At 50.0% G+C, this 25,831-nt stretch overlaps 1 protein-coding gene across 2 annotated transcripts in view; it reads left to right on the plus strand.

Moving 5' to 3' along the window:
• The window catches only part of Vps13d (vacuolar protein sorting 13 homolog D), a 244,841-nt gene that overhangs the window by 212,893 nt on the left and 6,117 nt on the right, over positions 1–25,831 (plus strand). For both annotated transcript variants that reach the window (XM_026397870.2, XM_077791173.1), the window contains one exon: positions 22,675–22,806. In XM_026397870.2, coding sequence (XP_026253655.2) covers positions 22,675–22,806 — 132 coding nt within the window. The remainder of the gene's footprint in view (positions 1–22,674; positions 22,807–25,831) is intronic.

Raw genomic sequence — 25,831 nt, forward strand, 5'->3', positions numbered from 1 at the left:
ACACTAAATGGCCAACTGAGAGCTCTCTGAGGGGCTCAGAGGCCTCACGTGGGGCGGGACTTGATGACCCTGACCTTCTGCTGAGAAGGAGCAGGCTGAGTGGGGTACAAGAGGGGACCTGCACCCTAACTGTTTCTCATACGCACATTTCACCCCGCCTTCCTGCTTCCGCCCCTTCAGACGCATTGTCTGCCTGCTCTGCCTCGCACCCCCACTGCCTGCAGAGCTCAGGGCAGCCTCCGTCTTTCTGGAACACAGTGGGTTCTGCCTCCTGACGCGCTTACTGCTTGGTCTCCGCTCCCTCAGGCTAACAGTTCGGCCCAGGTGTCCGTCTGTGTTTCAGCTTCTAAAACATCGTTGATATCTTCTCTTTGTTCTTTTGGATTCCTGCCATTTGAATCCTTCTGCTCTCACTTTACAGGGGACTCTGGACTAGATCTATCATATTTAAAAAGAAGTCCTGTAAATTAGACTTTCCACTAATTCATGTTCTTCTTGACATCCTTTTCCCTCCACCTCCCAATTAGTAGCTCTGACTTAGGTGTGTTTTCTGAACTCCATAGACATTATTTCTATACAAACCACTCTGTTGGTATTAATAAATAATAAGGACATGCTAACATTTAAGCTCTTACTGTGACCCCACGTGGATCTATGTTGTTTACACATATTATCTAACTTAACCATCACGGCCACTTTCAGACCACATCTGCACAGGCAGTCTGTGGCCCTCCTTCCAGGAAGACGTAGGAAGCATCTGGTGGGGAGCCGTTGCCAATCCCAACCCCATTTTGAGTCTGGTATTGGTCTTTAATCTCTCTTTCTGTGTGTTGTAAAGAAACAGGTTGTAGAAGGCTCTTGTCAGATCCCAGGGACATGAAAGAAATTGCACACCCAATAGTAGTGACATGGCCCTGTCACCACCCTCCCTGAACCATGAAAGCCATTCAGAGGGGCCGGCAGCTGGTGAGCGATTGTGCTTAGATCCTGGGTGCTGATGGGTGTTTTGTAGTTTCCACGGGAAGTTGCTGAAAGTTCTCTTATCTTGACACTCCAAGGGCAAGAGGTCTTTCTTCAAAGAGAAGCGCTTGTTTAAAAAGAGATGTGGAAAGAACATAAAATTACAGGTTCTCCCCCAATGCCGGAGGAGAAATATGACAGCCATGGACGAAGCCAGGTGCTCACAAGACTGGGGAGGGGCTCCCCAGCCCTGCGTGGCTGCTCAGTCTGCAGTGACAGGGTGGAGGGGCTGCCAAGGAGCTCGACAGCCCTGGAGCAAGTCACTGTGCTGTTTGCAGCTCTGGCCTGTAGTAGGGGTCCCCCTTAATGTCTCTGAGGTGAGATTCCTCTGACTCCTGGAGCTGGATGGTGAGGCCAGCCCCGTGGGTGGTTATGTGAATTAGACTGTATAACACATCTACAGCCCGGCATTAGTACATACTTAGGGCTCAGGACGCGGGGTTTGTGTTGACGTTCTTTCCCGAATGCAGAACGGTGAGCTAAAGTGAAGCAAGAACCGCGGTCGATGCTCCTCTTTGTACCCTCTGCTGAACACTTGCCGTAGTGTCAAGTCAAATGCTTCACTGGGATTGCTTCAGCAAGACAGCCAGCCCAACCAGGCCACAAACCTGGTCAGTGTTACTGGCCGGCCTCACCTGGGCCTCAGCCCGTGTGTGAGAACCTGCTGGAGAAGGTGTGCGGAGGCCACAAACTTGCTCTGAACCCACTTGTGTAGAGCAGGTGATCCCAAACTATTGTTAGTGTCTGCTGTAAATGAAATGCCTCTGGGTTCGAGCAGAGTTCAGCCAAAAGCCCCACATGACATGGAAATCTGTCCTGGAGCCAGGTTTGTCGGGGAGAAGTTATGTAGCGAATGTCTCCAAGCGTTGGCATCTGCTGTTGGCATCTGTTGGCATCTGCCGCGAGCAGGACAAGCAGGGGTGATGCAGTGCTAACGGGAATTAGGAAGGGCATGCGACCTTCAGCAGCTGACAGGCCAGTTCAGGCCACTGTTGCCCACCAGCTCTCGAGGCTTTCTGTGGCTCCTCAAAAATGGTGGTGTTTTCCAGATGCGGGACAGCCCAGGCTCAGTATGGGTTACAGGTTCCGAATGATACGGTCTGACTCCTCCTCAGTGGGGCTGTTGTAACTGCAAGGGCTTATCTCTCCGACTCCTGCTGAACAGTCTCACAACAATATTGCCACGTAGGCTGGGATCCCCTAAATCTATTTGTTTTTTTAAATGCTCTTGAGTTTAGGGTTAAGAATTTAAGAGGAAGAACTATTTCTTTCATTTCTCACTCGGTGTAATGAGCTCTTTAAAATATCCATTGCAGACCCTTTATTTCCTGATTTCTGCATGAAAAAACAGTTGATCTCTTTATTCAACCTGTAGCTTTGGCTGTTCACCTCACTGCTAATATCACAGCTGGCAACTGAGATTATTATAATACTTTTGTGCCTTTGAAAATGAACTTTTCCCAGATTCATTTCCAAGCTCATCCTCCTAACTTCTTCTACTCCCAGAAATATAGCTCCTGCCACCTTTTGAGCCTCCTAGTTAATTCTGCATGTCTCTGGGCAAGGAAGGTCACTTGGGGTTTGGCCAGGCCAGGCAGTTCATCCAGGACTTGGACTCAGACACAGTGCTTGAATGATGGACTTTTATAAAGCTCTACCAAAGCCTAATGTACCACAGATTTTTGTTTTAAGTTCCAGGTTAGGTTCCTGGGATTTTTATTCTTATTCCCAGAATGCACTGGTGGAGCTGACAAAGGAGCCTAGGGCCAGGGGATGTCACTCTGATGAACTGTGTTTAAGTAGCAGCGGTGTAGGATCAGCTCCTCCTCCACTCAAATCTCCGTGATCAAAATAACCTCCCTGGACATTCCCTTTGGGCATTGGCAGCAGCCTGGCCCTTTGGCAAGAAAAAAGGATTGCAAATGGCAAAACCAGACCCCAGTTCCAACCCTGATGCTATGCTCTCTGGACTTTTGCAGATGGCTTTTTATCTGCTGGCACAGAGGAAGAGGGTGGCCCTGTGCTGGTTGTGTGTGTGTGTGTGGCATGGTGAGTGGGATGAAGTTGACTTGGGGATGAAGAAAGTCTATGTAGGACATAATGAAAACTTGATAATGTTTCCTAAATATAAAAAGGCACTCATTGTACTTAAAATACTCCTTGGCAATTTGTGGCTCTTGCCCTGTCCCTCGTAGGGCTTAACAGCGTCGAGTTGGTCGCATCCGATCCCAAGGGCTCGAGTCAGCCCCAGATCTCTCTGTCATTGTTCAGCCCTCCCTCTGATTTTGCCTCTGGGGAAAATGCCAAGTGGCCCTGACTTACTTGTCTCAATCCCTGGGCCGTGTGTACAGTAGCATACATAAGACATAACGTCCAGAGCCTGCCGCCCGCAGACCACTCCCCACATGCTGTCTTCTCTTTGAGGCGCGTGAGCGCTCGCAGCTTCTCTGTAGCCAGTGGCCAAGAGGTCAAGGGAAAAGGGAAAACAAAACACCTTCGAGAGGCATTTTGAACAATGATAGATGTGTGTGGTATTTGAAAAGCAAATTCCAAAACATATTTCCCTTGAGTTCCTGGACCCGCGTCAGACGAGTGCTTCTCATTCGTGGCCCTGTCCACGATGCTGGAGTTGACAGCAGTGTCAGGCAGCTCATGGAGAGCCCCCCACCCCCCAGCATCCAGCAAGAGCTCTTGTCTTGGGTCAGCTTCTGGATCCTATTTGTAAGCAACTGGTATTCTTGCGTTTGGGGAATCTGTCCTCCTTATTTACTCATGATTTCATGTTCCTGGAATATTGTCATGAAAGTGATCCTAAGGGAAAAGTCCAAAAGGAAGTGGGGGCATTGAGGTCACTGTTTTTAAGTTCTCAAAATCATGTTGGCCCACAGTAGAGTGAGAGGTAGGTCCGGTTTTCCAATTTTTGATACATCAGAGGCATCAGGGCTCATGACAGTTCCAGCGACACCTAAGTGAGACTGTGCTCACTGATGTGTATCGCCACAGCCTGTGTGACAGTGTGAGGTGAGAGCCTCGCCCCTGGGAGGTGCCGGGCATCCTTGAACTCTGAGCGTGTGCATGAATAACCAGAAACAGATTGAGTGGATCACACGTTTTTCTTGAGAATTTCCTAAATGAGCCTAACTTTTTCTTGGTTCCTGGCTTGCGTTGTTCTCTATAACTCTATATTTTTAATAAACCAGAAGAAAAATAATATAGAAAGTACCACAGACAAGAGGGATTCTAAATTACAGGAGAGTTTTCTATGATCCATTCTTTCCATGGACCCTCCATCTACCGCCCCACCCCAAAAGGTATTTAACCTTTGTAACAGCAGATTAACTCCTCACCATCTCTAGACACCAGCACATGGAGAAGGAAACCTTGTGAGGAAAATGCAAGACGACATTACAATTCCATGCAGGCTAGGGATGTAGCTCAATAAGAAAGCACTTGCCTGGCATGCATGATGCCCTGGGTTCCATCCCCAGCACTGGGGGAAAAAAAGAAGAAGGGAAACCAGCAGCACTTGGGTTATGAGGAGGCACTTGGCATGATGAGGCACAACTCTGCAGCTTTAGACTGAAGCAGGGTCTGATTTGAAACAGACCCCTGGCTTCCCCGGACGCCATCGGAGAAGGCTGCCTCTGCCCAGAATTGAAAAGTGCCTGTGGGCATGGAGCTGCTGGTGTGGGGTTTCTGTTTGTTTTAGAGAGCTCGGGCCCTCCTGCATGTCGTCTGAGAGGTCCCAAGGCACACTGGTGGGAAGGGACTTCCCTAGCCAGCAGTGCTATCCCTCGGGCTTCCTGCCTGTCCTCTCTTCCTGGTTGTTTATATTTTTGTTTTTCCTCCTCTCTGTCCCTCCTCTGCCTGCTCTGTTATGCCCATACCTTGGTCAGAGGAACTGCCGCCTGCCAGAGTTGAGCCCGGTAGCCTCGTCGCATAGGGGGGCGCACCAAGGCACAGCAGGCACACACGATGAGCCATGACTCTGGCCGGTCCCGATTGGCTCCCCCGCGGGCATCCGCAGCCTCATCTCATCCATGGTGGGCTGCAGGTGGCCCTCTGGAGCCAGCCAGGAGTGCCCTCCTTGCAGGGTAAACTCCAAAGCCAACATGAAGTCCTGCCACGCAGCTTGTTCAGCCCTTGGTACAAGCAGGACAATAGCCATCCAGGTGAGAACAAGTGAATGGACTCCAAAGGTCAGTGCTTGGGACCTTCTGCTTAATGAATTCCCTAGGACCAAACGTCCCCTAAGTACCTCCCTCCCACATACACGTGTGTGTTTACACGCACACACATACAGTACTCATGGGTTCACTTTGACAACCAAAACCCCCAAATATATGTTTACTTTTCTGTGCCTTAAAAATAAGGACAGCTACTGTCCCTGTGCACGTTCCGTCTCCCCTGGAACCTGGAAGACTGGAAGCAGCTGTAGACGCAGGACTCCTCCTGAGTCTGAGTTGTACTCAGGCCCCCGGAAATTCCGAGAGTTCAAGTGGCGGTGCACTGCAGGAGGACTTGGTGGCTGTTTTATGGGAAGTTCATCAAGGATCAGACTGAAGACTGCTTTTGTGAGAACAAAGTGAGATCGTACGTTCCAGAGCGGCCCCGGGCCTGTGCGTAGGGCCCAGGGCTGCTGGGATGGGTTTACGCTCGGGCTGTCCCTTTGCCCTTCCACTGAACTCTCTTCATTTCAGTCATGAGCAAACAGTCAGTGCCTGAACTAACAACCCCGCAGGACTCTGAAGCCCGGCTCGCTTACAGTACCGAACAAAGGGAGGGAGGGCCGCGTGGGCCGGCCTGGGCCGAGGAATGCGGCTTCAGGGTTCTGCTCCATAAATTTAACCAGCACGACGAAGAGGAGATAATATGAGCCTTCGTGATGATCTGAAGGGGGAGGCTCTGTGTCCCATTGATTGCGGTCTGGCCTGGTGCCAGGCCCAAGCCTGACCGACAGTTGAACCGTATCGTTAAGGCGTGTAATACAGCTCGAGTCTTGTACTGCCGCCAACGAGTACATATCCACAGGGCAAAAGTTTATAAAGAGTCGAGGCTGTCCTGCTTAACCCTGTCACACTGCATGTAATAGACCCAGCTGCCATTCAGAACTTGCCCATCTGAGGTCACAGAGGGAAGCCCGCACGCTTCTTCTCTTCAAACAGCTCTTCAGGGCTGGGAGAGGGAAGGGGTCGCAATGCCAGAATGTTCCCCTCTGGAGAAGCAAGGCAGTCTTCCTCCCTCCCCCTCCAGAAACGGGACACCGCAGTGCTTTCTTCAGAGTGGCTCTCTGTTTGCAGTATAATGTTGCTGAAGGAAACGGGGCTGCCACAACAGGAAACCTACCCGTCTCTGAGGAGCTGCCCGGGGCAGGGGTGGTGGGGTGCCTGCCGGCAGGGAGGCAGTCTCCTCCGCTGAGGTCTGGGATGGCCCTGTGCTCTGGCCTCCCGCGGCCAAGCCTGGCTGCCAAAGCAAGGCAGGTGGAAGGCTGTCCCCTGGAATGGCTTGGTAACCCAGCGTTATCCCTGTCAGAGGCAGGTGGCCCTAAGGGACTCTGCCCCTCGCCAGAGAAGGCATGAAGAGATGGGTCCATTATCCCAGCAAGGCCTAGAGCAGCCCAGGCTCCACACTGGTCAGTGCACAGGGGTGGAGAGACGAGGATTTTGCACATGTGTAGTCGGGGAGAAGGGGCCACCTGCTTCTGGGTGACCCGAGGAGGAAGCGGGTTAGCGGTGATTTCAGACTGGCACATGTCTTGGCTTTTTCCCACTGTCCAGGAAGGCGTGCATCTCTGTCGTTTCCAGGGTGCTGCTCGTGTGCAGTGGACCCCGCTCTTAGGTAGACGCCTGCTCTGGGGGAGGATCCAGAAGGGAACCAGCACTTGAGCCCTGGCAGTGTGGAGGCGACACCCGCTCCTGACGCCCTTGTTGCGTCTGGATTCTTTCTTGGTCTTTGCCATTAAAGACCCCCTGAGTCAAATCTGGGGCCTCCCAGCAGGTCTTCCTTTTGATTCTTGGATATGAGGGTAGGAATTGGGTAACTTCTGCTGACCAAGATGATTTGGGGGAAGACAGGTGCAGGTGCAATTGGGGAAGGTATATGAACTTTAGTTTTCATGGTGCCAAGAATACCTAGCACACCCTCTCACCCCTGTCAGGTTGCCTTCAAGATGGCGTGAGGACCCACTGTGGCTAGAAAGCTTGGGAGGGTTCGTGGTCAGAGGCATTTTGGGCCAAACAGCAAATGTGCCTGATCTTGGGGGGGGTGCCCTGGCCTCTCAGGGCCGGTGCCTGGAGAACCAGGCTGCTGAGCTCTGCCCAGGAGCTGTGCAGCCCCTGGGCCTCCCCAGCTGATGAACCACTGCAGCCTTCTGGTCTCAGAATTTAGCTCAGAACTTACCAGTTTCATAAAATAGCAGTGATGCCTCCTGGCTCCAGTCTTGTCTCTGCTCTGCCGTTTGGCCGGAACTGTCCTCCGCTGGTCACCTGGGAACCCCAGCTGGTACGCAGCTGGTACACAGGAAGTCTCAGCCGTAGAATGTCCTGGTAAGTTGTGGTCGGCATGCCATGACCTCGTCCGCTGGAGGCCAAGGAAAGCTTCTGTTTATTTTGGTGCTATAGGGCCTGGGGAGAAAAGGCCTTTGGAGGAGGAAGAGACACAGTGGCCGCTAGCCCCCAGATCCTGAGGTGGTTACACTTCCCAGTCAAGTCGCTCAAAAAGCCTAAGAAATAGGCTCTGGGGTGAGTCCAGGATGAAGCCACCCTCTCCTCTGGACTCCATTAAACTACTGTGAACCCGGAGTTGGGTACTGGGTGACTTGTAACGGCACCTGTGGAGGTTCTCGTTGTTGAGTATGTGAGGATGGATCACATGAAGAAAGTCTGCTGCCCTTTTGAATGGTTTCGGTTCAGCTGAACAGCAAATGAAGATGCCGTGCATGGGCCCGGTGCTCCACTAACTGGGGTTTAGGGAGATTCTTACTCTCGTTCCTGAGTAGTGCTCTGGATCGACCCCAAGGCCTCGCATGTGCCAGGCGAGTGCTTACCGCTGGGCCACATCCCTAACTGCGAAAGCCTTAAGACAGAGTGAGCACTAACTAGTCAGTTCCCAGGGCTTGGTGTGCAGAAGTCTGGCCCCAGCTCCCTGGATCTGAGCGCTCCTGTGGGAAGAGAGCAGCGAGGAGCAGCCACTGAAGAGTCATTTCTGGCCTCCGTGTGACTCACTCTCCTCTGTCAACATCAGGGTTGCTCCAGGCTGCCTGTGCCCCTCCCCCAAGGAACTCGGTCCTTGAACAGTCACATGCTTGTCCTCACAGTCTGCCTTCCGCTCCCAGGTCCAGAAGGAGAAAGAAACCCTTCGTTGGGAGAGGAAGGGGCAGAGGTTTTGTGTCCCTTGTGGAGCATGAGAGGAAGTGGCCAGACTCCTGGCTGCACCTGCTTCTCCCTGAGGAACAGGGAGGCCAGGCCTGCTGCTGACTGCCCTCCCTCCTGCAAGCCTGTGTCCACTGGCACATGCTGAGTGTCAGGTCCTGGGGAGGTGTCAGGCCAGGGCGCTTTGCTGCCCTGTCTGACAGGGTCTAGCATCTTTCCCCTTCTCTCCCTGGCTTCTAACGAATTCTTAATGCATTTTGAATTTACATTTTTGAATTTACACTTTTTCTAGTCCCATGGAGGCCAGCCCCCTGGGCCAACAGTTCAGATGGATTCAGTCTTGCTGGTTCTTGTTTCTTAGTGGGACAGGTGCTCTGAAGGTTTGGTGTCAACTGTGGCCCAGGGGGGTGCGTCTGATCTTTATGAAGCCATAAAAATGCATCTGAGATGACCCAAGTCCTACTCTTTCATTTTGATCCCCTACCACCTGGACCATTAATTCTGCTTTGCAGGGGCGGGGCTAGGGAAAGGAGACCATTTCAAAGCAGACTTGGTTTGGTCTTTGAACCAGCTTGTCTTCTAGGTTGTACCTCACCCTGATGAGAATCAGAAGGGACAGTCTGGAAGCCCCTTCAGTCTCATGGCTCTGCAGCTGGAGAGCTTCAAAACCAGTTCCAGATGTCCTCCCCGTGCTGGTGGGAAGGGAATGCGACAGGCTTCGAGGCAGGGTGATTTTGCGTCTGCCTAGGGGCTCTTCAGGGAAGGCGTGGGGAGTGCCTGGGTCCCCGCGGCCCTGCCAGCACCTCCCACGCCTACAGCAGAGCCTGTTGCTCTGGGCTCACTGGCTACTGCAAGCAAGAGAAGCCTCTCCCTGCCAGGCAGGGTCAAAAAGCGAGTCAGTGCTGGGAAAGCAAGTCAGCCAGGCCCGGAAGGGAGTCCTACAGGTGACCCTCAGCTTAACAGAGCCACTCCATGGCCCTCTGTGGCCCACATCCAAGACAGGGCAGGGCTGAACCTGTGGTCTGGGGACAGGAGGCTCAGATAGTAAAGGCCACTCTGGGGCCCCTCCTCTTGGGACATGACCGACTTGGGCCTCCGCTTGGTCCTTGAACAACCACGTACTTGTCCTCGCTGTCTGTCTTCTGCGCCTAGGTCCAGAAGGAAAAAGAAACCCTCAATTTGGGGAAAGGGAAAGGCAGGGGTTTTGTGTCCCTCACTGAGCATGAGAGGTGGAGGACAGACTCCTAGCTGCACCTGCTTCCCAGAAGAAAGCCATCCCTGACTAAGCGCAGCCTTGGGCCCAAGTCCTCCCCCGACTGCACCCAGCAGAAGCATGCCTACCTGCTGACAGGAGGCTGCTGGGTGCTTCCTGAAGCTTTATTGTTTAAGTTAATAAACACAAATATGAACTATTTTGAAAACATATAGTGTAAGAGCAGTTACGTGTTTGGACAGTGCTACAAAATCCTTGCTTGAATGATCTCTTTAATCCTACAACAAGACACTGAAATAGATATTCTTATTTCTGGTTTTTTTTTCCCAAGAAAATAAATTGCTCTCAGTACCGCTAGGCATTGATAATCACCGAAAAGCCAATAATGGTAAATCCCACCAGATGTCTCCCTGTGTGCGTGTTTGTGTGTACATACACACATCAACACACAAATACGTACAGCCGGACACAGGGACGCACGCAAGCCTGTGGTCCCAGCTGCTTAGGAGGCTGAAGTGGAAGCATCACTTGAGCCCAGGAGTTAGAAACCAACCTGGGCCACATAGCAAGACCCCTCCACAAGAAGGAAAGAAAAGCAAATGAGTATATGTATAATTTGTAGATGAATGGGAACACTTTTTAAAAAATTGTACATGAACCCAGGACCTCAAGCATTTCTAAGCTCAAGCTATACACTGAGCTTTACCCCAGCACAAATACTGATATCTAACTTTTCACTCAACAATGACTCTGGAACATCCTTCCATTCCAAAAGTAAATTATTTTTAAGATTTAATTAACATTAAATTGTAAATATATCATAATATATTTACCTGAGTCCCTTTATTGATGAATGTATCCTTTTTTTTTTTTTTTTTTTTTTTTTTTTGCTATTAAGCATATTGTACCTATGTCTTTTCATAGTTGTGTAATTCTCTCAGTAAATTTCTGCAAATGTGATTGCTGGCTTTGAAGGCTTATGGATTTTCTGGGTAGAAGCACATCATAAATTGCCCTCCAGGAAGTGGAAACAATTCCAACTCCACCCACGGTGCTTGAGAGGACCCGTTTCGCCAGCCCTCTGCCCGCTGTGGCGTTCCTTCAGAGTGCAGTCAAGAGTTGGCGACGTGGCTGCGGTGTGCCCTGCGCTCCAGGAGGGAGCCGCACTCTTAGTGTCTTCAGTCTTTGGCGATCTGAGGGAGGGAGCGTCCCAACATTGCCACTTCTGTTTCTTTGATAATGGGGGGTGTTGAATTGTCTTCTCATTTTCTGCTGGGTCCTTCTGTTTCTCCTTTTGTGAATTACTTTGCATATTCTTTGCCCGTCCCTTTCAAGCCATAGTGTGTCTTCCTTTTTTAGCACATCTGTTTGGTTTTGTTTATTCTCAAACTGTTCTGACCCTTCTAGCAGTTGTCATTGAATCAATTTCTCACCCATATAAGCGGCCGTCTTTCCTCCAGATATAAAACTTAGCTTAGTTGCTTGGTGATCCCTAGTCTATGTTCAGCATCTCGCCAGGTCTTTAGAGATGGACAACAGGACATCTCGCTGTGCCTGCGCCTCCACAGCCAGCTGGCTGCAGCACGCGGAAGGAGGCCCAGGTGGATGTTTGGATATGTGGTGTGACCCACTCCTGGCTCTCCTCCTGTTATTTGTTTCTGCCTTTCCCTTAGTGTTTGGTCACCACCAGCGGATCAGCAGGTCATGGTAATGGACAGGAAGCCCACCCCGCCCCCAGCCTCTGTGCGCTCCCACTTGGCTCCTTTATACTCTGATCACTTAGACATGATCTGAGTTTCTTCTGTAGTCATGTCAAGGATATAGACCTTGGAAGCTTCTTGGTACTACCTTCTTTAGTGTCCCTCTAGGGTCTTCAGAGTGCCTGACACAGTGGTGGATTCAGAGTGTGTATTAGTTAAAGAGAGCCTTACCCACGGCCATGCCGCCCAGAGCTGACTGAGCCAAGAGAGTCAGAGAGACCCATGATCTAGTTCAGCACTGCTGCTTACCAGCTACATGGCCTTGGACAAATTTACTAATCTCTCTGCAGTAGTTTCCTCATCCAGAAATTGAATTCCTAGTAAACACTTTCCTAAAAAGAATGGCGTGAGGATTGGAGTGTCCAATATACAGTCAGCTCTCGATAAATGCAGCTACAGAGACCTACTGCAGACCTCAGTGGCCCAGCAGTCCTGGTCTGGTGACTTCTCATTGAGGCTGGTGGGAAAATACAGAGGTCAAGTCGTACGTTGAGACACACTCAGCTTTTGCATGAGTGTCCCGAGGTTCCGCGTGCCTCTGTTGAGTCTGAATCTGATTTTTGCCAGCGTGGAGCCTCATAATCATTCAGGGGTCCACATGATGCCAGAGGTTTAAAACATGCCCATTTTTCTCTTGTGTTTTGCCAGTTTTTCTTAAACAGGTATGGGTGTATGTTTGTGTGTGCACGTCTGTGTATATGTGTGTAAAGTGCTTGGGATGAATAAAGATGGATCCAATTTTGCCTGGCATAGCAACTATCATCCTCAGTAGCCTCTAAGTATTTCACCAAGTGCACTTTAATTGGTTTCCTCCCGTTCTATTTTTATTTTGTAGTCATTTTAATGTATGGGGAGCCAATTCTGAATTTCAAAGAGACATTTTGTCATTAAAACCTGCTATTAGTTCAACCACCAGGGGCTCAGCTTCAGCCAGAGGACTGTAGAGAGGGCTGTGAGCAGTGTTCTCTCGTGACCTGACTGCAGCAATGACCCTCCAGTTTGTGATGCACACAAACCAAAACCCGCAGGCTAGGCAGCCAAGTGTCCTCTGCAGGGCGGCTGGCCATCTCCACCTCCTCGTACCACCTCTGGCCCCTCCTTGCCTGCATCTGGTGGCCGCCAGCCCTGCTGTGGCATGCAGCTCAAGAGCCCTTCTGGCCCACGTCACCTTTGTGTACTGAGTGGACAGGAATCAGCAAACCTGTTGAGTGCACGTTTAATGTGACACAGATGTGGGACGGACTGCAGATCTTTCTGCTTTACACATTTTCAGCTTTTTGCATTTCATCAGTGTTGCTTATTATTTACAGAATGTAACTCGAGACAGCAGAACAGATTGTAATTTTTAAAAAGGTTTTGGGGGTGATGGGGCCGCAGGGGATCTGGGAGAAAAAAATCCAGTAGTGTGGAATGTTGTTTGCCGTCCAGACCAAACAAACCCGTTTGCCAAGGTTGATGGACTGTGACAGTCAGGCTGGTTCATGTTAACACTGGCGGCACTTAATTAAAAGGCAGCTTGACCATTTTATCACCAAATAAAGAATAATCTTTTGTCACCAGGTAGAGCATCATGGCACCAGGCAGAAATGTCCTCCTTGTAGAGGCAGTGAAGGGCAGCCCTGAACTGCCAGCTGTTCTGCTTCCTTCCTGTCCAGAGAGAAAAGATGCCACTGAGCCAGTCCCTGATCAGACACATGGCCGTTCTTCCAGCCTGGTTCCTGCTAGGGTCTTGCACCCCTGCACTGTGGCAAGAGTGAAGAATGAAGTCTTTTTTTTTTTTTGCCTCAAAATCCAATATACTCTCAAGGGCATTGGAATGAAGGGCCAGAGCCAAGTGGGCACAAGCCATCTCATGGCTAGAGGGGCACATTTGGCTAGAGGTGGCCTTGGCTTCTGAGAAAGCTGAGCCATGGGTTCAACTGGAGGAAAGTGCTCAGAAAGCATCTGTTGATCAGAGGCAAATGGGAATGGGAGGCCGGTGGTTGACTCTCCCTTGTGTCTTGGTCAAAAGAACCTGCATGTTGGCCTGAAATAATGAAAGCCATATATATAGTCACTAGCCTGCCAAGAGACTTCTCCTTGGGCAGGCTGCATCCTCAGGTCAGAAGGTTCTGGGCCATTCACATGCTGAGTGTCAAGAGGCTATTCAGCTCACCACACCCGGAATGGTTGCCAGGATTCCAGGCCTCACTGTTCTTTTCCTTCCCGGAAAAGTGCAGACAGTGCACTTCCCCCAGGGCCACCAGGCAGCTCTACAGTTGCCCTCTGGGAGCACAGTGACCTGGGTCAGTAACTTCCTGGTCCTGACAGAATGATCAGCATTCCTGTGCCCCAGGGGTTCCTGGATTATTCCCAACTTCCAGCTTCTCCCTAGCTCAGGCTGGAGAGGAGATCCAGCCTGCCCTTCTCCATTAGCCTTAGCCTCAGAAGCAGCAGCTTCAGCCCCTGGGCCAGGGCTGCCGTCAGTCCCGGGGCCCTGGTGTGTCTGGGCCGGGCACCATCCTAAGTGCTAGGCAGCATGCAGCTTCCACTCCACACTCCCCAGCTTCCCCGAGAGGGTTGGTCAGAGCACCAGCCCCTCCCTGGCAAAGGTCAGTGGCTGGGAAGAGGCTGCTTCCCTACCTGCTCTGCAGCCTTCCCAGCCAGCTGCAGGGCCCGAAACAGATCGGTTGAAGCCCAGAGTGGGACACCTGGGTGTAAGCTTCCCATCACGGTTTTAATTTTAATGAAGCATCTCTCTCTGAAGCATCTTCTCCTGCTGCCACTTTCTCCTTTCCCACCTCGCCTTCCACCATTCCTCTCTCTGAAGTAAAGGGATGCGTGAAACCCCAAGCTGAGCCGTGAAACCCCAAGCTGAGCGAGCACACAGGTGGTCTTAAAAAAGCAAACAAACCACAAAGTGGGCCCCTCTGGGCTGCAGAGTCCCCATATCTGCTTGACTTTGGCCATGAAAGAGGCCCAGGGGGTGATGCCTCAAGGCAGCTCCTAAGATTCTTATCTCACAAACCACATGTCCAGAATGTTCTACCACTAAAAGGTTTTCTGTAAACCCCCTTATGGTGAATTTCATTAATGGTAATATTCCAAAACTTCCTGAATTCCAGTTCTAAGAATTTGGGGTCTGGTATGGTTTGTTGAGCCAGTAGATTGATTAACTCTTCCAAGAAAGTTCTATAAAGAAATAAGATCTGGATGGGGCAGGTCAGGTGAGCAAATACTTGGAGCAGTGGTTCTCTAGAAAGAGCTCACATACGCAGCACTCGATGTGCTCCTTAAGAATTATTCCTTGGGGGCTGGGGTTGGGGCTCAGTGGTACAGCGTTTGCCTAGCATGCACGAGGCACTGAGTTCGATCCTCAGCCACACATATAAATAAGTAAATAAACAAAGGTGTATAAAAAAAAATCATTCCAGCATTCTGTAAAGCACAGCTCCCATGGTGCTTAGTCAAGGTGAAATTTTAAATATTGCACTTTTGCATTCAGGTGTTGTAAATGGACTTGGCACCCAGCAGTTGTGGAGACAGGAAGGAAGGAGGGGGACAGTTAACTCTTAAGGGGCTACGCTGCACACATCTCAAGTTCATCTCAGCAGTACCAACCAAGTAGGTGGTACCTTCTCATTGCTGAAAAGGAAACTGAGGCAGAGCGCAGTCTGGAGAGTTCTTTAGTGTCCCTCGGCTAGTAAGTGACTAGACTAGGATTTCCATCTGTCTGTCGTTTTTTCAAGGCCCTTTGTTCTCCTCTATGCCACCTTGCTCCTAAATTTCATTTCTTCTCTTAATAGAGATCATTGTAGGGTAGAGAATATAAAAATTGAAAGAAATTATATGATCATTTGCCAGAAATTAATCCAAAAATATCTGGTTGATTTAGTTTAATCAGCATTGGTACTAATAGCCACGAAACAAGATTTACCAGATATGTATGTTTTAGCCCCTGTGAAGGATTATGGGATTAGCACTAGAGGTGACAGGTTACAAGGAATTGGACATGACTTAAAAGACTCCTGTAAGCACTATACTCTGATCCAGAATGCTGTAGTTAGAACACAAAGTTTGCATGTGTAAAGTGTCTCAGTTTTATGATAATTGCTTAAGTTGCAAACCGCTTTATAAGTTGTCTACTGTTGTTTTTTCTTTTATCTTAATTTTATTTATTTTTATATAGTGCTGAGGATCGAACCCAGCGCAAGACCCCAGAATGCATACAAAAGTTATGGCATTTTAGGAACCCCTGGTTGTTTGGCAGCACTCACTAGAACCTTGTCCACTCTGATTGGAATCTGCATGAAGTGGGCCCGCCTTGCCCCTCCCCACCCAGCCACATTAACAGGTAGTCTCAGCCTGAGGCAGCGGCTGAGGGGAAAAAATGTGGAGTATTTTCTTTGCAGAGTTGAAATCCCAAGAGGCGTATCTGTTGGCATTCATCCTACCAGCTGTCACAGTTGCAATGTCATGGGGTCCCCAAAATGTGTGAGATTATGGGAAGCCTTGACCCCCATAAACAAGTCAGGTGCGAATCCCACTGATGGGAGGAAGCCCTGCCCAGGAAATGTCCCTCCTGCTGGATGTAGTTACCAAAAACTTAACAATATAAATATAATTTCAATGATTCCTTGAATCAACATCTCGCCTGCATTTTCAGTGGCAGCCTCACGATGTGGGATTTGGAGTGGTGTTTGCGTGTGACTTCAGAACTCCAGGGAGAAGTAAGGTGGGGTGTTAACAAGGGGCCACCGGGAAGGGAGGGAACTGCAGCAAGAAGCCCTGAGGCTGTCCCAGGAAAACCCAGTGGGAAAGGCTGGTCTCGCACTGGCCCGGCCTGGGTCCCCCACGGGCACCTGGGCAACCCCTGCAGGTGTGCTCGTGACAGGGGGCAGCATGCTGTGTCGCAGGCTCTGTTCTCAGCACTGGACACATAGGTCAACCCCACTTCATGGAGGAAGAGACCCCTTGTAAGCGGTGGACACACCCTGGCGGGGAGCCTGTCCCCAGCAGTCCTCACCTCTGCGCCACACTCCCTGCCACACCACACCTTCGGCTTCTGCTTGTCCCCTCACTGAGCTCCTGGGAACTTACTTCATCCCCATCTTGCCCAAGGCCTGGTCCTGGCCTTGGTTCAGCATGAGCGCCTGGTGGGTAGGGTGGAGATGAGGACAAGCAGGTACAAGCCTGTCACTCGCTTTCCCAGCCACCTGAGTTTGGATCTCAAGTCCGTAATTTCTCTTAAGAATCAATCTCCACTGATGTCATTTCTTTCTGCCCAACCAGTTTTTTTATGTGTCCAAATTCCAAATTATCCTAAGAGATACTTGATGCAGTTTTCTTGATTCAAGATTGAATACAGCCAGAACTCAGTGTTTATCATTGAACCTCCTCCAGATTGAATCCTATATGTGAGTAGGTTCTAGAAGATGAGTTTCTGTCTTGGAACTGAGTGGAGGGATTTTTCATGGTAACGGAGCCAGAATTGAGAGGTTTTCATCCTTTTCACAGAACCTTCTCTGCTCACAGTGTGCACTAAGGAGTAAATTTTGTGAAGAAACACTGTCCCACTTGGGCCTTGGAAGTACAGAAGGGGGCTGGGTCAGGGATAGTGCAGCTCGTGCCATGGTGGCTTCTTGGACTTGCAGATGCTGCTGTGGTGGACATAGAGGACTTTTAACAAGTCACACCCACCATTACAGGTAGTCTGGTTTGGGTAGACCGGTTCCTTTCAGAGCAATGACACGTTTGAGCCATTCAGTCAAGAATTCTGGTATCGCGAAGCCATTGACAGCCAACAGTCAGTATTTGAAGACATCATCTAGGTTGACCTTCTGTTCTCAGTCTAATTATTTGTGCTTAGTTGAGCATAGTATAGATAATTAAAACAAAAGTCTTGGACACTTACGTTAAGGAGAGACAAGCACCGTCCATGACTTTGCTGAGGTTGGGGTGTATGGCCCCCACGGAAGATGGTGGTCATCAGCTGAGTAACGGCCTGCTGTGCTGGGAAGTCACAGCTTGATCCACAGGGCTGCTCATTTGCCAGTGTGACCATCGCTATTTGGTAGACACTGCCCACCCAGACCCCTCAACCAACATCTCATTTTAAGCTCTTTGGGGTAAGTGGAGGTGCACAGCGGCTGTCTCAACTAACAGAACTGTGGCACATACTCATCGCCTCGGCTAAGAACACGCCATGGCTGCCAGCTGCTGACCCTCAGGCTGTAAGGTGGAGCAAACCGAGTGGAATCGGGTACATCTCCTGTGTCACCTTGTTTAGATCTATCGTTACTGGAAGAAAATGACTCCGATTCTTTTTATGCTCTTTGGTTTGGGGCCTCCAGTGTCTGACAGCACTGGCCAGATGCAGACCGACTTGGGGGACTTCCCTCCCTGGGTGGGGATCTGCTGTGTATCGGCCTCCATATCCGAAGCCCCTTCCCTAGGGGAAGAGCCGTCCATGCCGCATCGCCGCCTCCCTGACGTTTTCCTGAAATTCAGAGCTCAAGTTCATTCGGTGCTGACATTTTGGATTAGCTGGTTGACTGGAAGGACTGCTTCTTTCTATACGCTATGAAATTTATAAACCGCAGCAGCTGAGGGCTTAAAATGGCCGACAACTCCCAGCTGGCAGCAATTAAATACACCGCAGACCTCTGGCTAAACAAAGGCGTGTGGAGGCAGAGTGTGCGCAGCACCGAGCCACCAAGCTATCCGGAGGGTTGAGCTGGTTACAAAGAGGCACTGTCCCCTGAGGAGGGCAGTGCTCGGTTTCCACCTCCGGTTGAAGCTGCATCATCCAAGGGTCACAGAACCAAGATTTGCCCAAGTGGCTGCCGTCGGGTCCACGGAGGGGGTCACGAGGAAAGGAGCGAAGCCAGCAAGGAGGTCAGGCGGGGACAGGGTGGGGAGCCAGAGCAGATCCAGCGCCAGCGATGGACCCACAGCCACTCTCATCTCTTCATTGGACACCACTGTCCTCTGAGTTGGAGAAGGTGGAATGAGAAAACAGGCATCTTGTACCCATTCCAACAGCAGAGGTTTGCGAGTCTAGACCAGTGCTGTCCAAGATGCAATTTCAATATACGCTGATTTAATGTAGTTTAAAATTCAGTTCTTGAGTTATACTGGCCACATTTCAAGTGCTTAGTAGCCACCTGTGGCCAGTGGCTGTGTATTAGACTGCCTGCCCCGAGTCAGCGCCTCACATTAGGAGGGATGTGGAGGAAAAGGGACTCCGAGTGCATTGTCACCACGTGGAACAGTGACGTCGCGACTGAAAATAGTTTGAGTTATCCTGATAGGTGAATTTACACCCTGCCATCCAGCAGATGCTTCTAGAAGACGTGCAGGAAGGTTCCTAGCAGCACCGTTGATAGAAGCACAGCCTGGAAATGACTCATATGCCATCAGCAAGATGGTGGGGGATCATGGGATGTTCAGTCAGTGGGGTGTTGGTAAAGTAGGCACAGCACACTGAATGCCCCACCCCGCTGCCTGTTGGTGTTCAGTGGTCACAAGAAGGGTGGCAGAGTCTCAGCAAGAGGACAGCGGCTTTTTTTCCCAAAAGCCCCAAACAACTGGAAGCCAAAGACCAAAACCCGAAGGTGCCAAAGAATACTTTGCAACTTAAGAAGACTACATGAGAAGTCAGGTGCAGGGATGCACGCCTGTAATCCCAGCAACTCAGGAGGCTGAGGAGGTCGCAAGTTCTAGGCCAGGCCCTGTCTCGAAATAAAATATAACAAGGGCTGGGGATGTGACTCAGTGGTTAAGTGCCCTGGTTCAGTCCCCAGCACCAAAAAAAGAAAATAAAGACAACATAAGAAACAAAAACACGCGATGTTAGATGCTTGTTTTGGCGTCACGGCTGCCTTGGGCAAGCAGGAGCAGCAGGTGTGGGTGCAGAAGGCCGCACACAGAGCTGTGGTCAGAGTGGAGTCTGGGACCTGGTGATGGTGGCTTCACAGATGTTTGTTGAATTATTTCCAGTGAGTCAAGGCCAGTGGTAATGGGCCTGGAGCTGAGAGTCATGAGTTTCACCCCAGCGTGAGGTTCAAAACAGAGGAATAGAGTTCTTCTGCTCCAGGGGCAGAGGCTCACTGGAATATGCATGGAAGTGACTTGGGAATAGTCAGTCACTTAAAAATGGACACACTGTACTCCGGAGTCAGGGAGCATGGACAAATTCAGGATTGCTGTCACCCCAGTTTCTTGGGGTTTTTCGAATTTGTAGTATGTATTGAATTCCCGAGTAATTATAGAACTCGTTCTACCCACAGGGGTGGCCCTGGCCAGTATCACTGTATAAACTGCTGGCTCAGGAGGCTTGCAAGCACTAGCTTATAGGATTTTGTAATTCTTTGGTTAAATTTGCATCTAAATTTGTCCACACATGAATTTTAAACTCTACCCTCCCTTCCCCCGCCCACGACCTACCAACTTGGACTGAGAAGTTGAAATTTTAGTCAAATTTTGGAGAAGAAAAATGAGCTTTGCAGGCACTGACACTAAAGGGTTAGGGTAGTAAGAGTGGTAAGTAAGGTAAGTGGTAAGTAAGGGGTAGGAAGACAGGTAGTAAGAGTGTCCACTTGACCCTGTTGTCAGAAACCCATATTTACAAGCCCAAAGAGAAGACCATTTCCTTCTCGGTTCCCCTGTGATGACTTGAGAATGAGCCTTGACTGCCACTGTGGGCTTCTGAAGTCCACAGCACTGAATGCCCCTCCCAGCTGCCCGTTGGTGTTCAGTGGTCACAAGGCAAAGACCTTGGAGACTGGAGGCAGCTCGCAGCCTGTTGGGAAGCCAGATAAGAAAAGAAACAGCAGATGGTCAGAGTGCACCCGGGAGCCTCCGCTGCTCCTCCCCGGATGTGTTGGGGGTTGTCCCTCGCAGGTTAGAAGATAATGTGTTGGGAGTGGAGATAAAATGTGTGTGAGGAAGGCCCTGCAGGGAGCCCGCTGGGCCCAGAAATGCCTGGACTTGAAAGCTCTGTGGCGTGACCACGTGGGGCACTTTCCCTCACATTCTCAGCTGGCCGGAGTTGTCAGGAGGTGATTTCTCAGAGCTCAGGTACAGAAACAGGCCACCTTTCCCCGGCTTCTCTGGCTTCCGTGGGTCCCATCAGAGGGATCCAGGACCCAGTGTTTCCTGTATGCAGCAGCATGTGTTCCCTGTGTGATGAAAAGAATTTCTCTTATGTTGAAGAAGACATGCATCCACAGAGGTGTTGATCTCGTGGTGGGCCTTGGAGCCCCTTCCTTCCATCCGTGGACTGGACAGTCGCGCCCTCCGCCTGTTGGGAAGATGGACTCTAGCTCGTTGACATTGTGCCCTAAAGTCAACAGTTGGCTATCAAAGTTCAAAATCTCAAGTTTCTAAACTCTCTACCATGTCTGCACATTCCCTTTTTCTTCCGAGCTCAACAACTGGCCTTCATCTCTACCCCACATCGCGTGTTTTTGTTTCTTATGTCGTCTTTATTTTCTTTTTTTGGTGCTGGGGACTGAACCCCGGGCACTTAACCACTGAGTCACGTCCCCAGCCCTTGTTATGTTTTATTTCGAGACAGGGCCTGGCCTGGCCCATTTATTGATCTAACTGCGATTGCTCCTCTACCACCAACCAGGCACTGTTCTGGATCCCAGGATAGCAGTGAATGAGACCAAGTGCTTCCTCCCCATGTCTCCTGGGAGCCAGAGCACAGGTACAGGTACTCATCCCAGTGACACAGGAAGCGCATGTGCTTTGAGCAGGTGACCCTGCTTGACCCAACTGTGATTTCTAACGGGCTGTTCTCCTTGTGGTGAGGAGAATGGATGGAATGGAAGTAGAATAATTATGAGGCAGTTGTACCCATTCATTACAAATCCAGAGGTCATTTGTTAGGTGTGGCAGAAAGGAATAGATTTCAGATATGTATGGAAGGATTTCAGTATGGGAGTGAGCCTGTGGCCTCCCAGTAGACTGGCTACCTGTGGTGAGAGGACTCAGAATCAACCTTACATCAAATGCATGGGGAAGCAGCCCACCATATTGCTCTTGGGGGGGCCTTTGGGCTTCCCAGTAGTTGGGAACCAAACAGCCAAATCTTAAAGGCGTGAGGGAGTCAAGCCACAGTGGGAGTGTGTGCACATGTGACCTGAATGACCTTGTTCCTCCCCCGTTCATGGCACAGGTCGATGAACCTTCCTCACAGTCCTTTACCTACTCCTGAAGAGCACAGTTAATGGGACTTTATCACCTTGTGGGTGAACTCTTGGCCAGCTACCCGGGGTTTCTGGTTTTCTGGTAAGGGCCCTTACCACGTGACCAGGTGTGGGGCTGCCCTTCAGAAATCACGGCCTGATGAGCGGAGCAGTGAAATGCACTTGCAGCTGCCGCCAGCCTTCCCCCAGCCCATGGCAGTTCCGTCGTGCCCGTGCCTGTGTTTCTGCCCGGATTTGCCCCCTAGGGCACTTTGTGCTTGCTGGTCGTCTCCACACTGCAGCCGGCCAGCACGTGGCTCTCCAGTGCTGATTCAGTGTGGAAGCCTGAGCCTCTCTTGGAGGTTTGTCTAGAGAGGGATGTTTTGCTTCAGTGGGTTTCAGGAACAAATAATAAAAAGTACAGAGAGTACAAGGCCGAGGACAGACCCAGCACACTCTTATCAGTCATCTGAAATATGCACAGCCTTTCCAAGACAAATATGGACTCCTGTTTCTAGGAAAACACCAGAAAGTATTTATCAATTACCCTGTCTATGGTTTGTGGAAAAAGACAACAGCAGCCGACCCTGAAAGCCATAGCAAAGCAGATTCCTTTGGGCAACCAGGAGCTGAGTGGCATGAGGTAGAGGGCCGCGGAAGCCCACCGTGGCCTGGGATGAGACAGGGAACCTGTGTTCCCCAGCACCGTCCCTGCATCCCTAGCCCTCCACCCAGGCAGCTGAGCTGTCTCAGAAGAAGCCTGGAGGCAGGGTGGGTTCCCACTAAAGCCCACAGCCCGTTGGCCTTCCTTCTGACCCACTGCAAGCCCACCACGGCTGTCCCAAAGAGGTTCCTAGGAAAGCAGAGTGTGGCCTGTGGAAGGCTACAGTAGGGGCTCTAAGAAGAGCCTCCGCCAGTGGACAGCTCAGAGACAGTGACGCGGAGGGCTAGGGAAGTTAACTGGTTTGCCCAGGATCACACAGCTGGAGCGGGCTTCCAGGCAGGTTGAATTGGGAGTGTGACCACTACCTCGTCGCTCTGTCACAGGCTCACGGTACTTGATTCTGCTCCTTGACTACTGTGCGCCTTTTGACCTTAATTCTTAACTGATTTTCTTCCTGTCCATTTGCCCACAGGACCCAAGCACAGAGGGTGCGGAGACCGCGTTGCTGCACCGGACCCCAGGGACTGCTTCCCCGCTACTCTGAGAGCCAGGCCGAGGGACAGGAGCAGCTCTTCAAGCTAACAGACAACATCCAAGACGAGTTGTAAGTGGGAACCTGGGAGACAGCCCTGCTGGGCCACCCAGTCACCTCTTCTGTCTGACTGGGAGCAGTTTCCCTGTGACCCAGCCTCGTTCTGAGGCTCGGACCTCAGAGCTGGTGATGTGATTCCTTGGCCCACAGGTGACCTCGCAGGAGCAGCCTTCACAGGGCAGTGTGCTTCTCAAGGTCCCTTCTGCAGCCATGACTGCCCCTTCTGTCTCTTCAGACACAACCGTCTCTGTCCAGGCAACTCTGAGAGAAGAAAAAGTAAAGGCTCTCAATCTTAAGGGCTTCTTTTTCCTTTGTAAAATTTTCTTAATCTCTGATGTCCTATTATTTTCTGTTGGATGGCAGAACAAACCATAAACAAATAGTAAAATAACTAGTAGTTCGATGCTTTTAGAAATGTGAGGTTTTTTTAAGGTCACCTTACTACTCTTTAAATATGGAGCCTTATATACCTGATATCTTGTCACATTTTCAGTTAGTGACATCTAGCTGGTGTGCTAGAATTAAATATGTCACTATTTTAGGGTATTCTGCAGACCCCTAGTACTTGACTAGGTGTTAGAATCGCCAGCCCAGAGAGAGGCATTCTGGGTGGTGAGTTGCAGGGCACTGGTTTAATTTCTGTGATGCTCATTTGCCTTCTGGATGGTGAGGCCAGCCAGGGAGTGTCCTGAGCGTGGTGCATGTTTGGTTGGTGGAGGAGCTCAGGGGATGCAGTGCCCGGAGCGGTCTCCAGTGTCATCAATGGAGACAGTGTTTGGGATAACTCACCTCACACTTTTTATGAGTATTCAAACAGGGATCTAAGAATCACATTCAGAATTCCTTTGTTGTCTGCTGGATGGGATGGCATGTCACCACACCATACCTCCAAATATTAGAACATAATATTTTGATAACGTAGGGTATGTTCTTCTGTCGGCCCGCTCAGGTTGTCACAACAAAATACCATAGACCAAGTTCCTTAAGCGACAGAAGTCTGTGTTCTCACAGTTCTGGAGGCCGGAAGATGAGATCTACATGCCTGGCCATTCTGTTCCTAGTGAAGCCTCTTGGTAGCTTGCAGACAGACTTCTTGTATGTCCTCGCATGGCAGAGAGGGGAGCTCTCTGGCCTCTTAGAAGAACACGGCTCCTGTTGGGTCAAGGCCCTAACCTCATGACTTCATTTGACCTTAATTATTTCCTCATTCCAAATAGTCCTTTTGAGGGGTGGGGAGACGTCGGGCGACATATGAATTGGGGGTGGGGCACAACCCAGCCTGTAGCCCATCATGAATGGACTCTGCTGTTCACTCCAGCCGTGGCCTGCTCATCACTCTGATACAGGTTCTCTTGTGGTCTCACTCCAGGAAGGACTTTGTATTCCTGTCTTCCCTGGATTAAAAATTTACACTACTTTGTGTATGAAACTTTGGGCTTCTGAATTGGAGGCCCAGACCATCATTTGTCAGGGGTATCAGCGGGGTGCAGAATCTACTAGAATGGCAGCCTCTTGAGTGTTGGAATTCCCACCTCTTCATTCACTGGAGGATTCGCAATACCTAGAACAGGGCCTGGCATAGAATACGCACTGAATAAATTCAGTTGGATATTGGGATTTAGCATATGTATTAACTTATATCCACTTTCCAATCTTTGGGGGATTTTTTTTTTCAAAGGCTAACTGAGATTATGAATTATTCTATATTGTACTTTTAATGTCCTCCCAATTCACCTCTGTTCAACTGGAACCATCTCTGGTCCTTACAAAGCTCATTTGCAGTAGAATAGCGTGTGCCAGGAAACAGGAGAGGGATCCTGCCCAGCCCAGCCACGTGGGGCTGCTCCCGGGAGGAAGAGCCAGAGAACGGGAGGCTGGAGGCAAAATCAAATCAGTAAAGGAGATTTCACAAAACTCTTGAAATTCATGTGAACTAGGAGCAGATATTTGGCATGAATGCATTTTGACTTTAAAGATGAAAACCATGTGTCTCCACCCGAGTTGTGGGCTGAATGTGGCCAGTGCATGCTGAGCAAGGCCTGTGACCTCGGTCTTCCTGGGTGCACAGGAGAAGTCGCCAGGGACCCCGGCAGATGTGTCTCTAAGCATCTTCAGTTGCAGCCTGGCCTTCCTGTGTGAGCCCTGCAGGCATCTCTTTGCGAGGACGGGGTTCAGAAAAACACAGGCACCGAGTCATACCTCTGACTTTTATCCTAGATTTGTAATTAAAAACATGTTTAGAAACCTAATTATTTGCATATTTCCCTTCAGAGTTAACCCCTTAAAAAGGGTCTTTAATACCGTGCTCTACTGTTCTAACTAAATGTTTCCACATTTTTTTCCAGTTAGACTCACTGTTTCACTTCTGAAAAATACTGTGTAATTACTTCCGGATGGAGTGGAAACCCCAGGCCCCCAGAGCCGAGGCAGCTCCAACTTTGTTTTCCTAGGTCATGTCGAATTCAGTATTTACATTCCATTTAATTAATTAGCATTAAGGAGATAGTTGCTGATGTAGGATGTAAGGGCTGCCGGCTGACAGGCTGCGGTTTCTGGTTGATCAGGTGTTTCTCTGATGCGTTTCAGACTCGTGTCGCTTCTCCATCTTTTTGTTCTTCTTTTCAGTTTTAACCCAGGATCTTCAGTTAAGATGATGTCGAAGTAAAAGTTGCCCTGTATGGTTAAATTAATGTGCTTTCCAATGCTTACTTGATAGTCAGAAGCCTCATTGTCATTCTGAAATAAAAGGGTGTGCACCTGATTGTAGGCACAAGGGGGCTCTTGCCTTTTCAAAAAGGTGCTCAGGGACAACCTGTGACCTGAAAAGCTGCTCTAAACTGCTGTTTTCTAGAATGTAATCCTTGGATTGTATTACCAGTTATGTAGAAGGTGTCATTTATTGGGTTTTTAACACAGAAAAGTATTTTTTTAAAAAGAAAATAAACATAGCCTCTAAACCTAATAGACAGAAAGTCAAGAGTAAAAGTCTCATGGGACATGGGGGACACACCTATAATCCCAGCTACGCAGGAGGCTG

This window comes from Urocitellus parryii, chromosome 11 (assembly GCF_045843805.1).
Source record: "Urocitellus parryii isolate mUroPar1 chromosome 11, mUroPar1.hap1, whole genome shotgun sequence".
NCBI classification, from domain to species: Eukaryota; Metazoa; Chordata; class Mammalia; order Rodentia; family Sciuridae; genus Urocitellus; species Urocitellus parryii.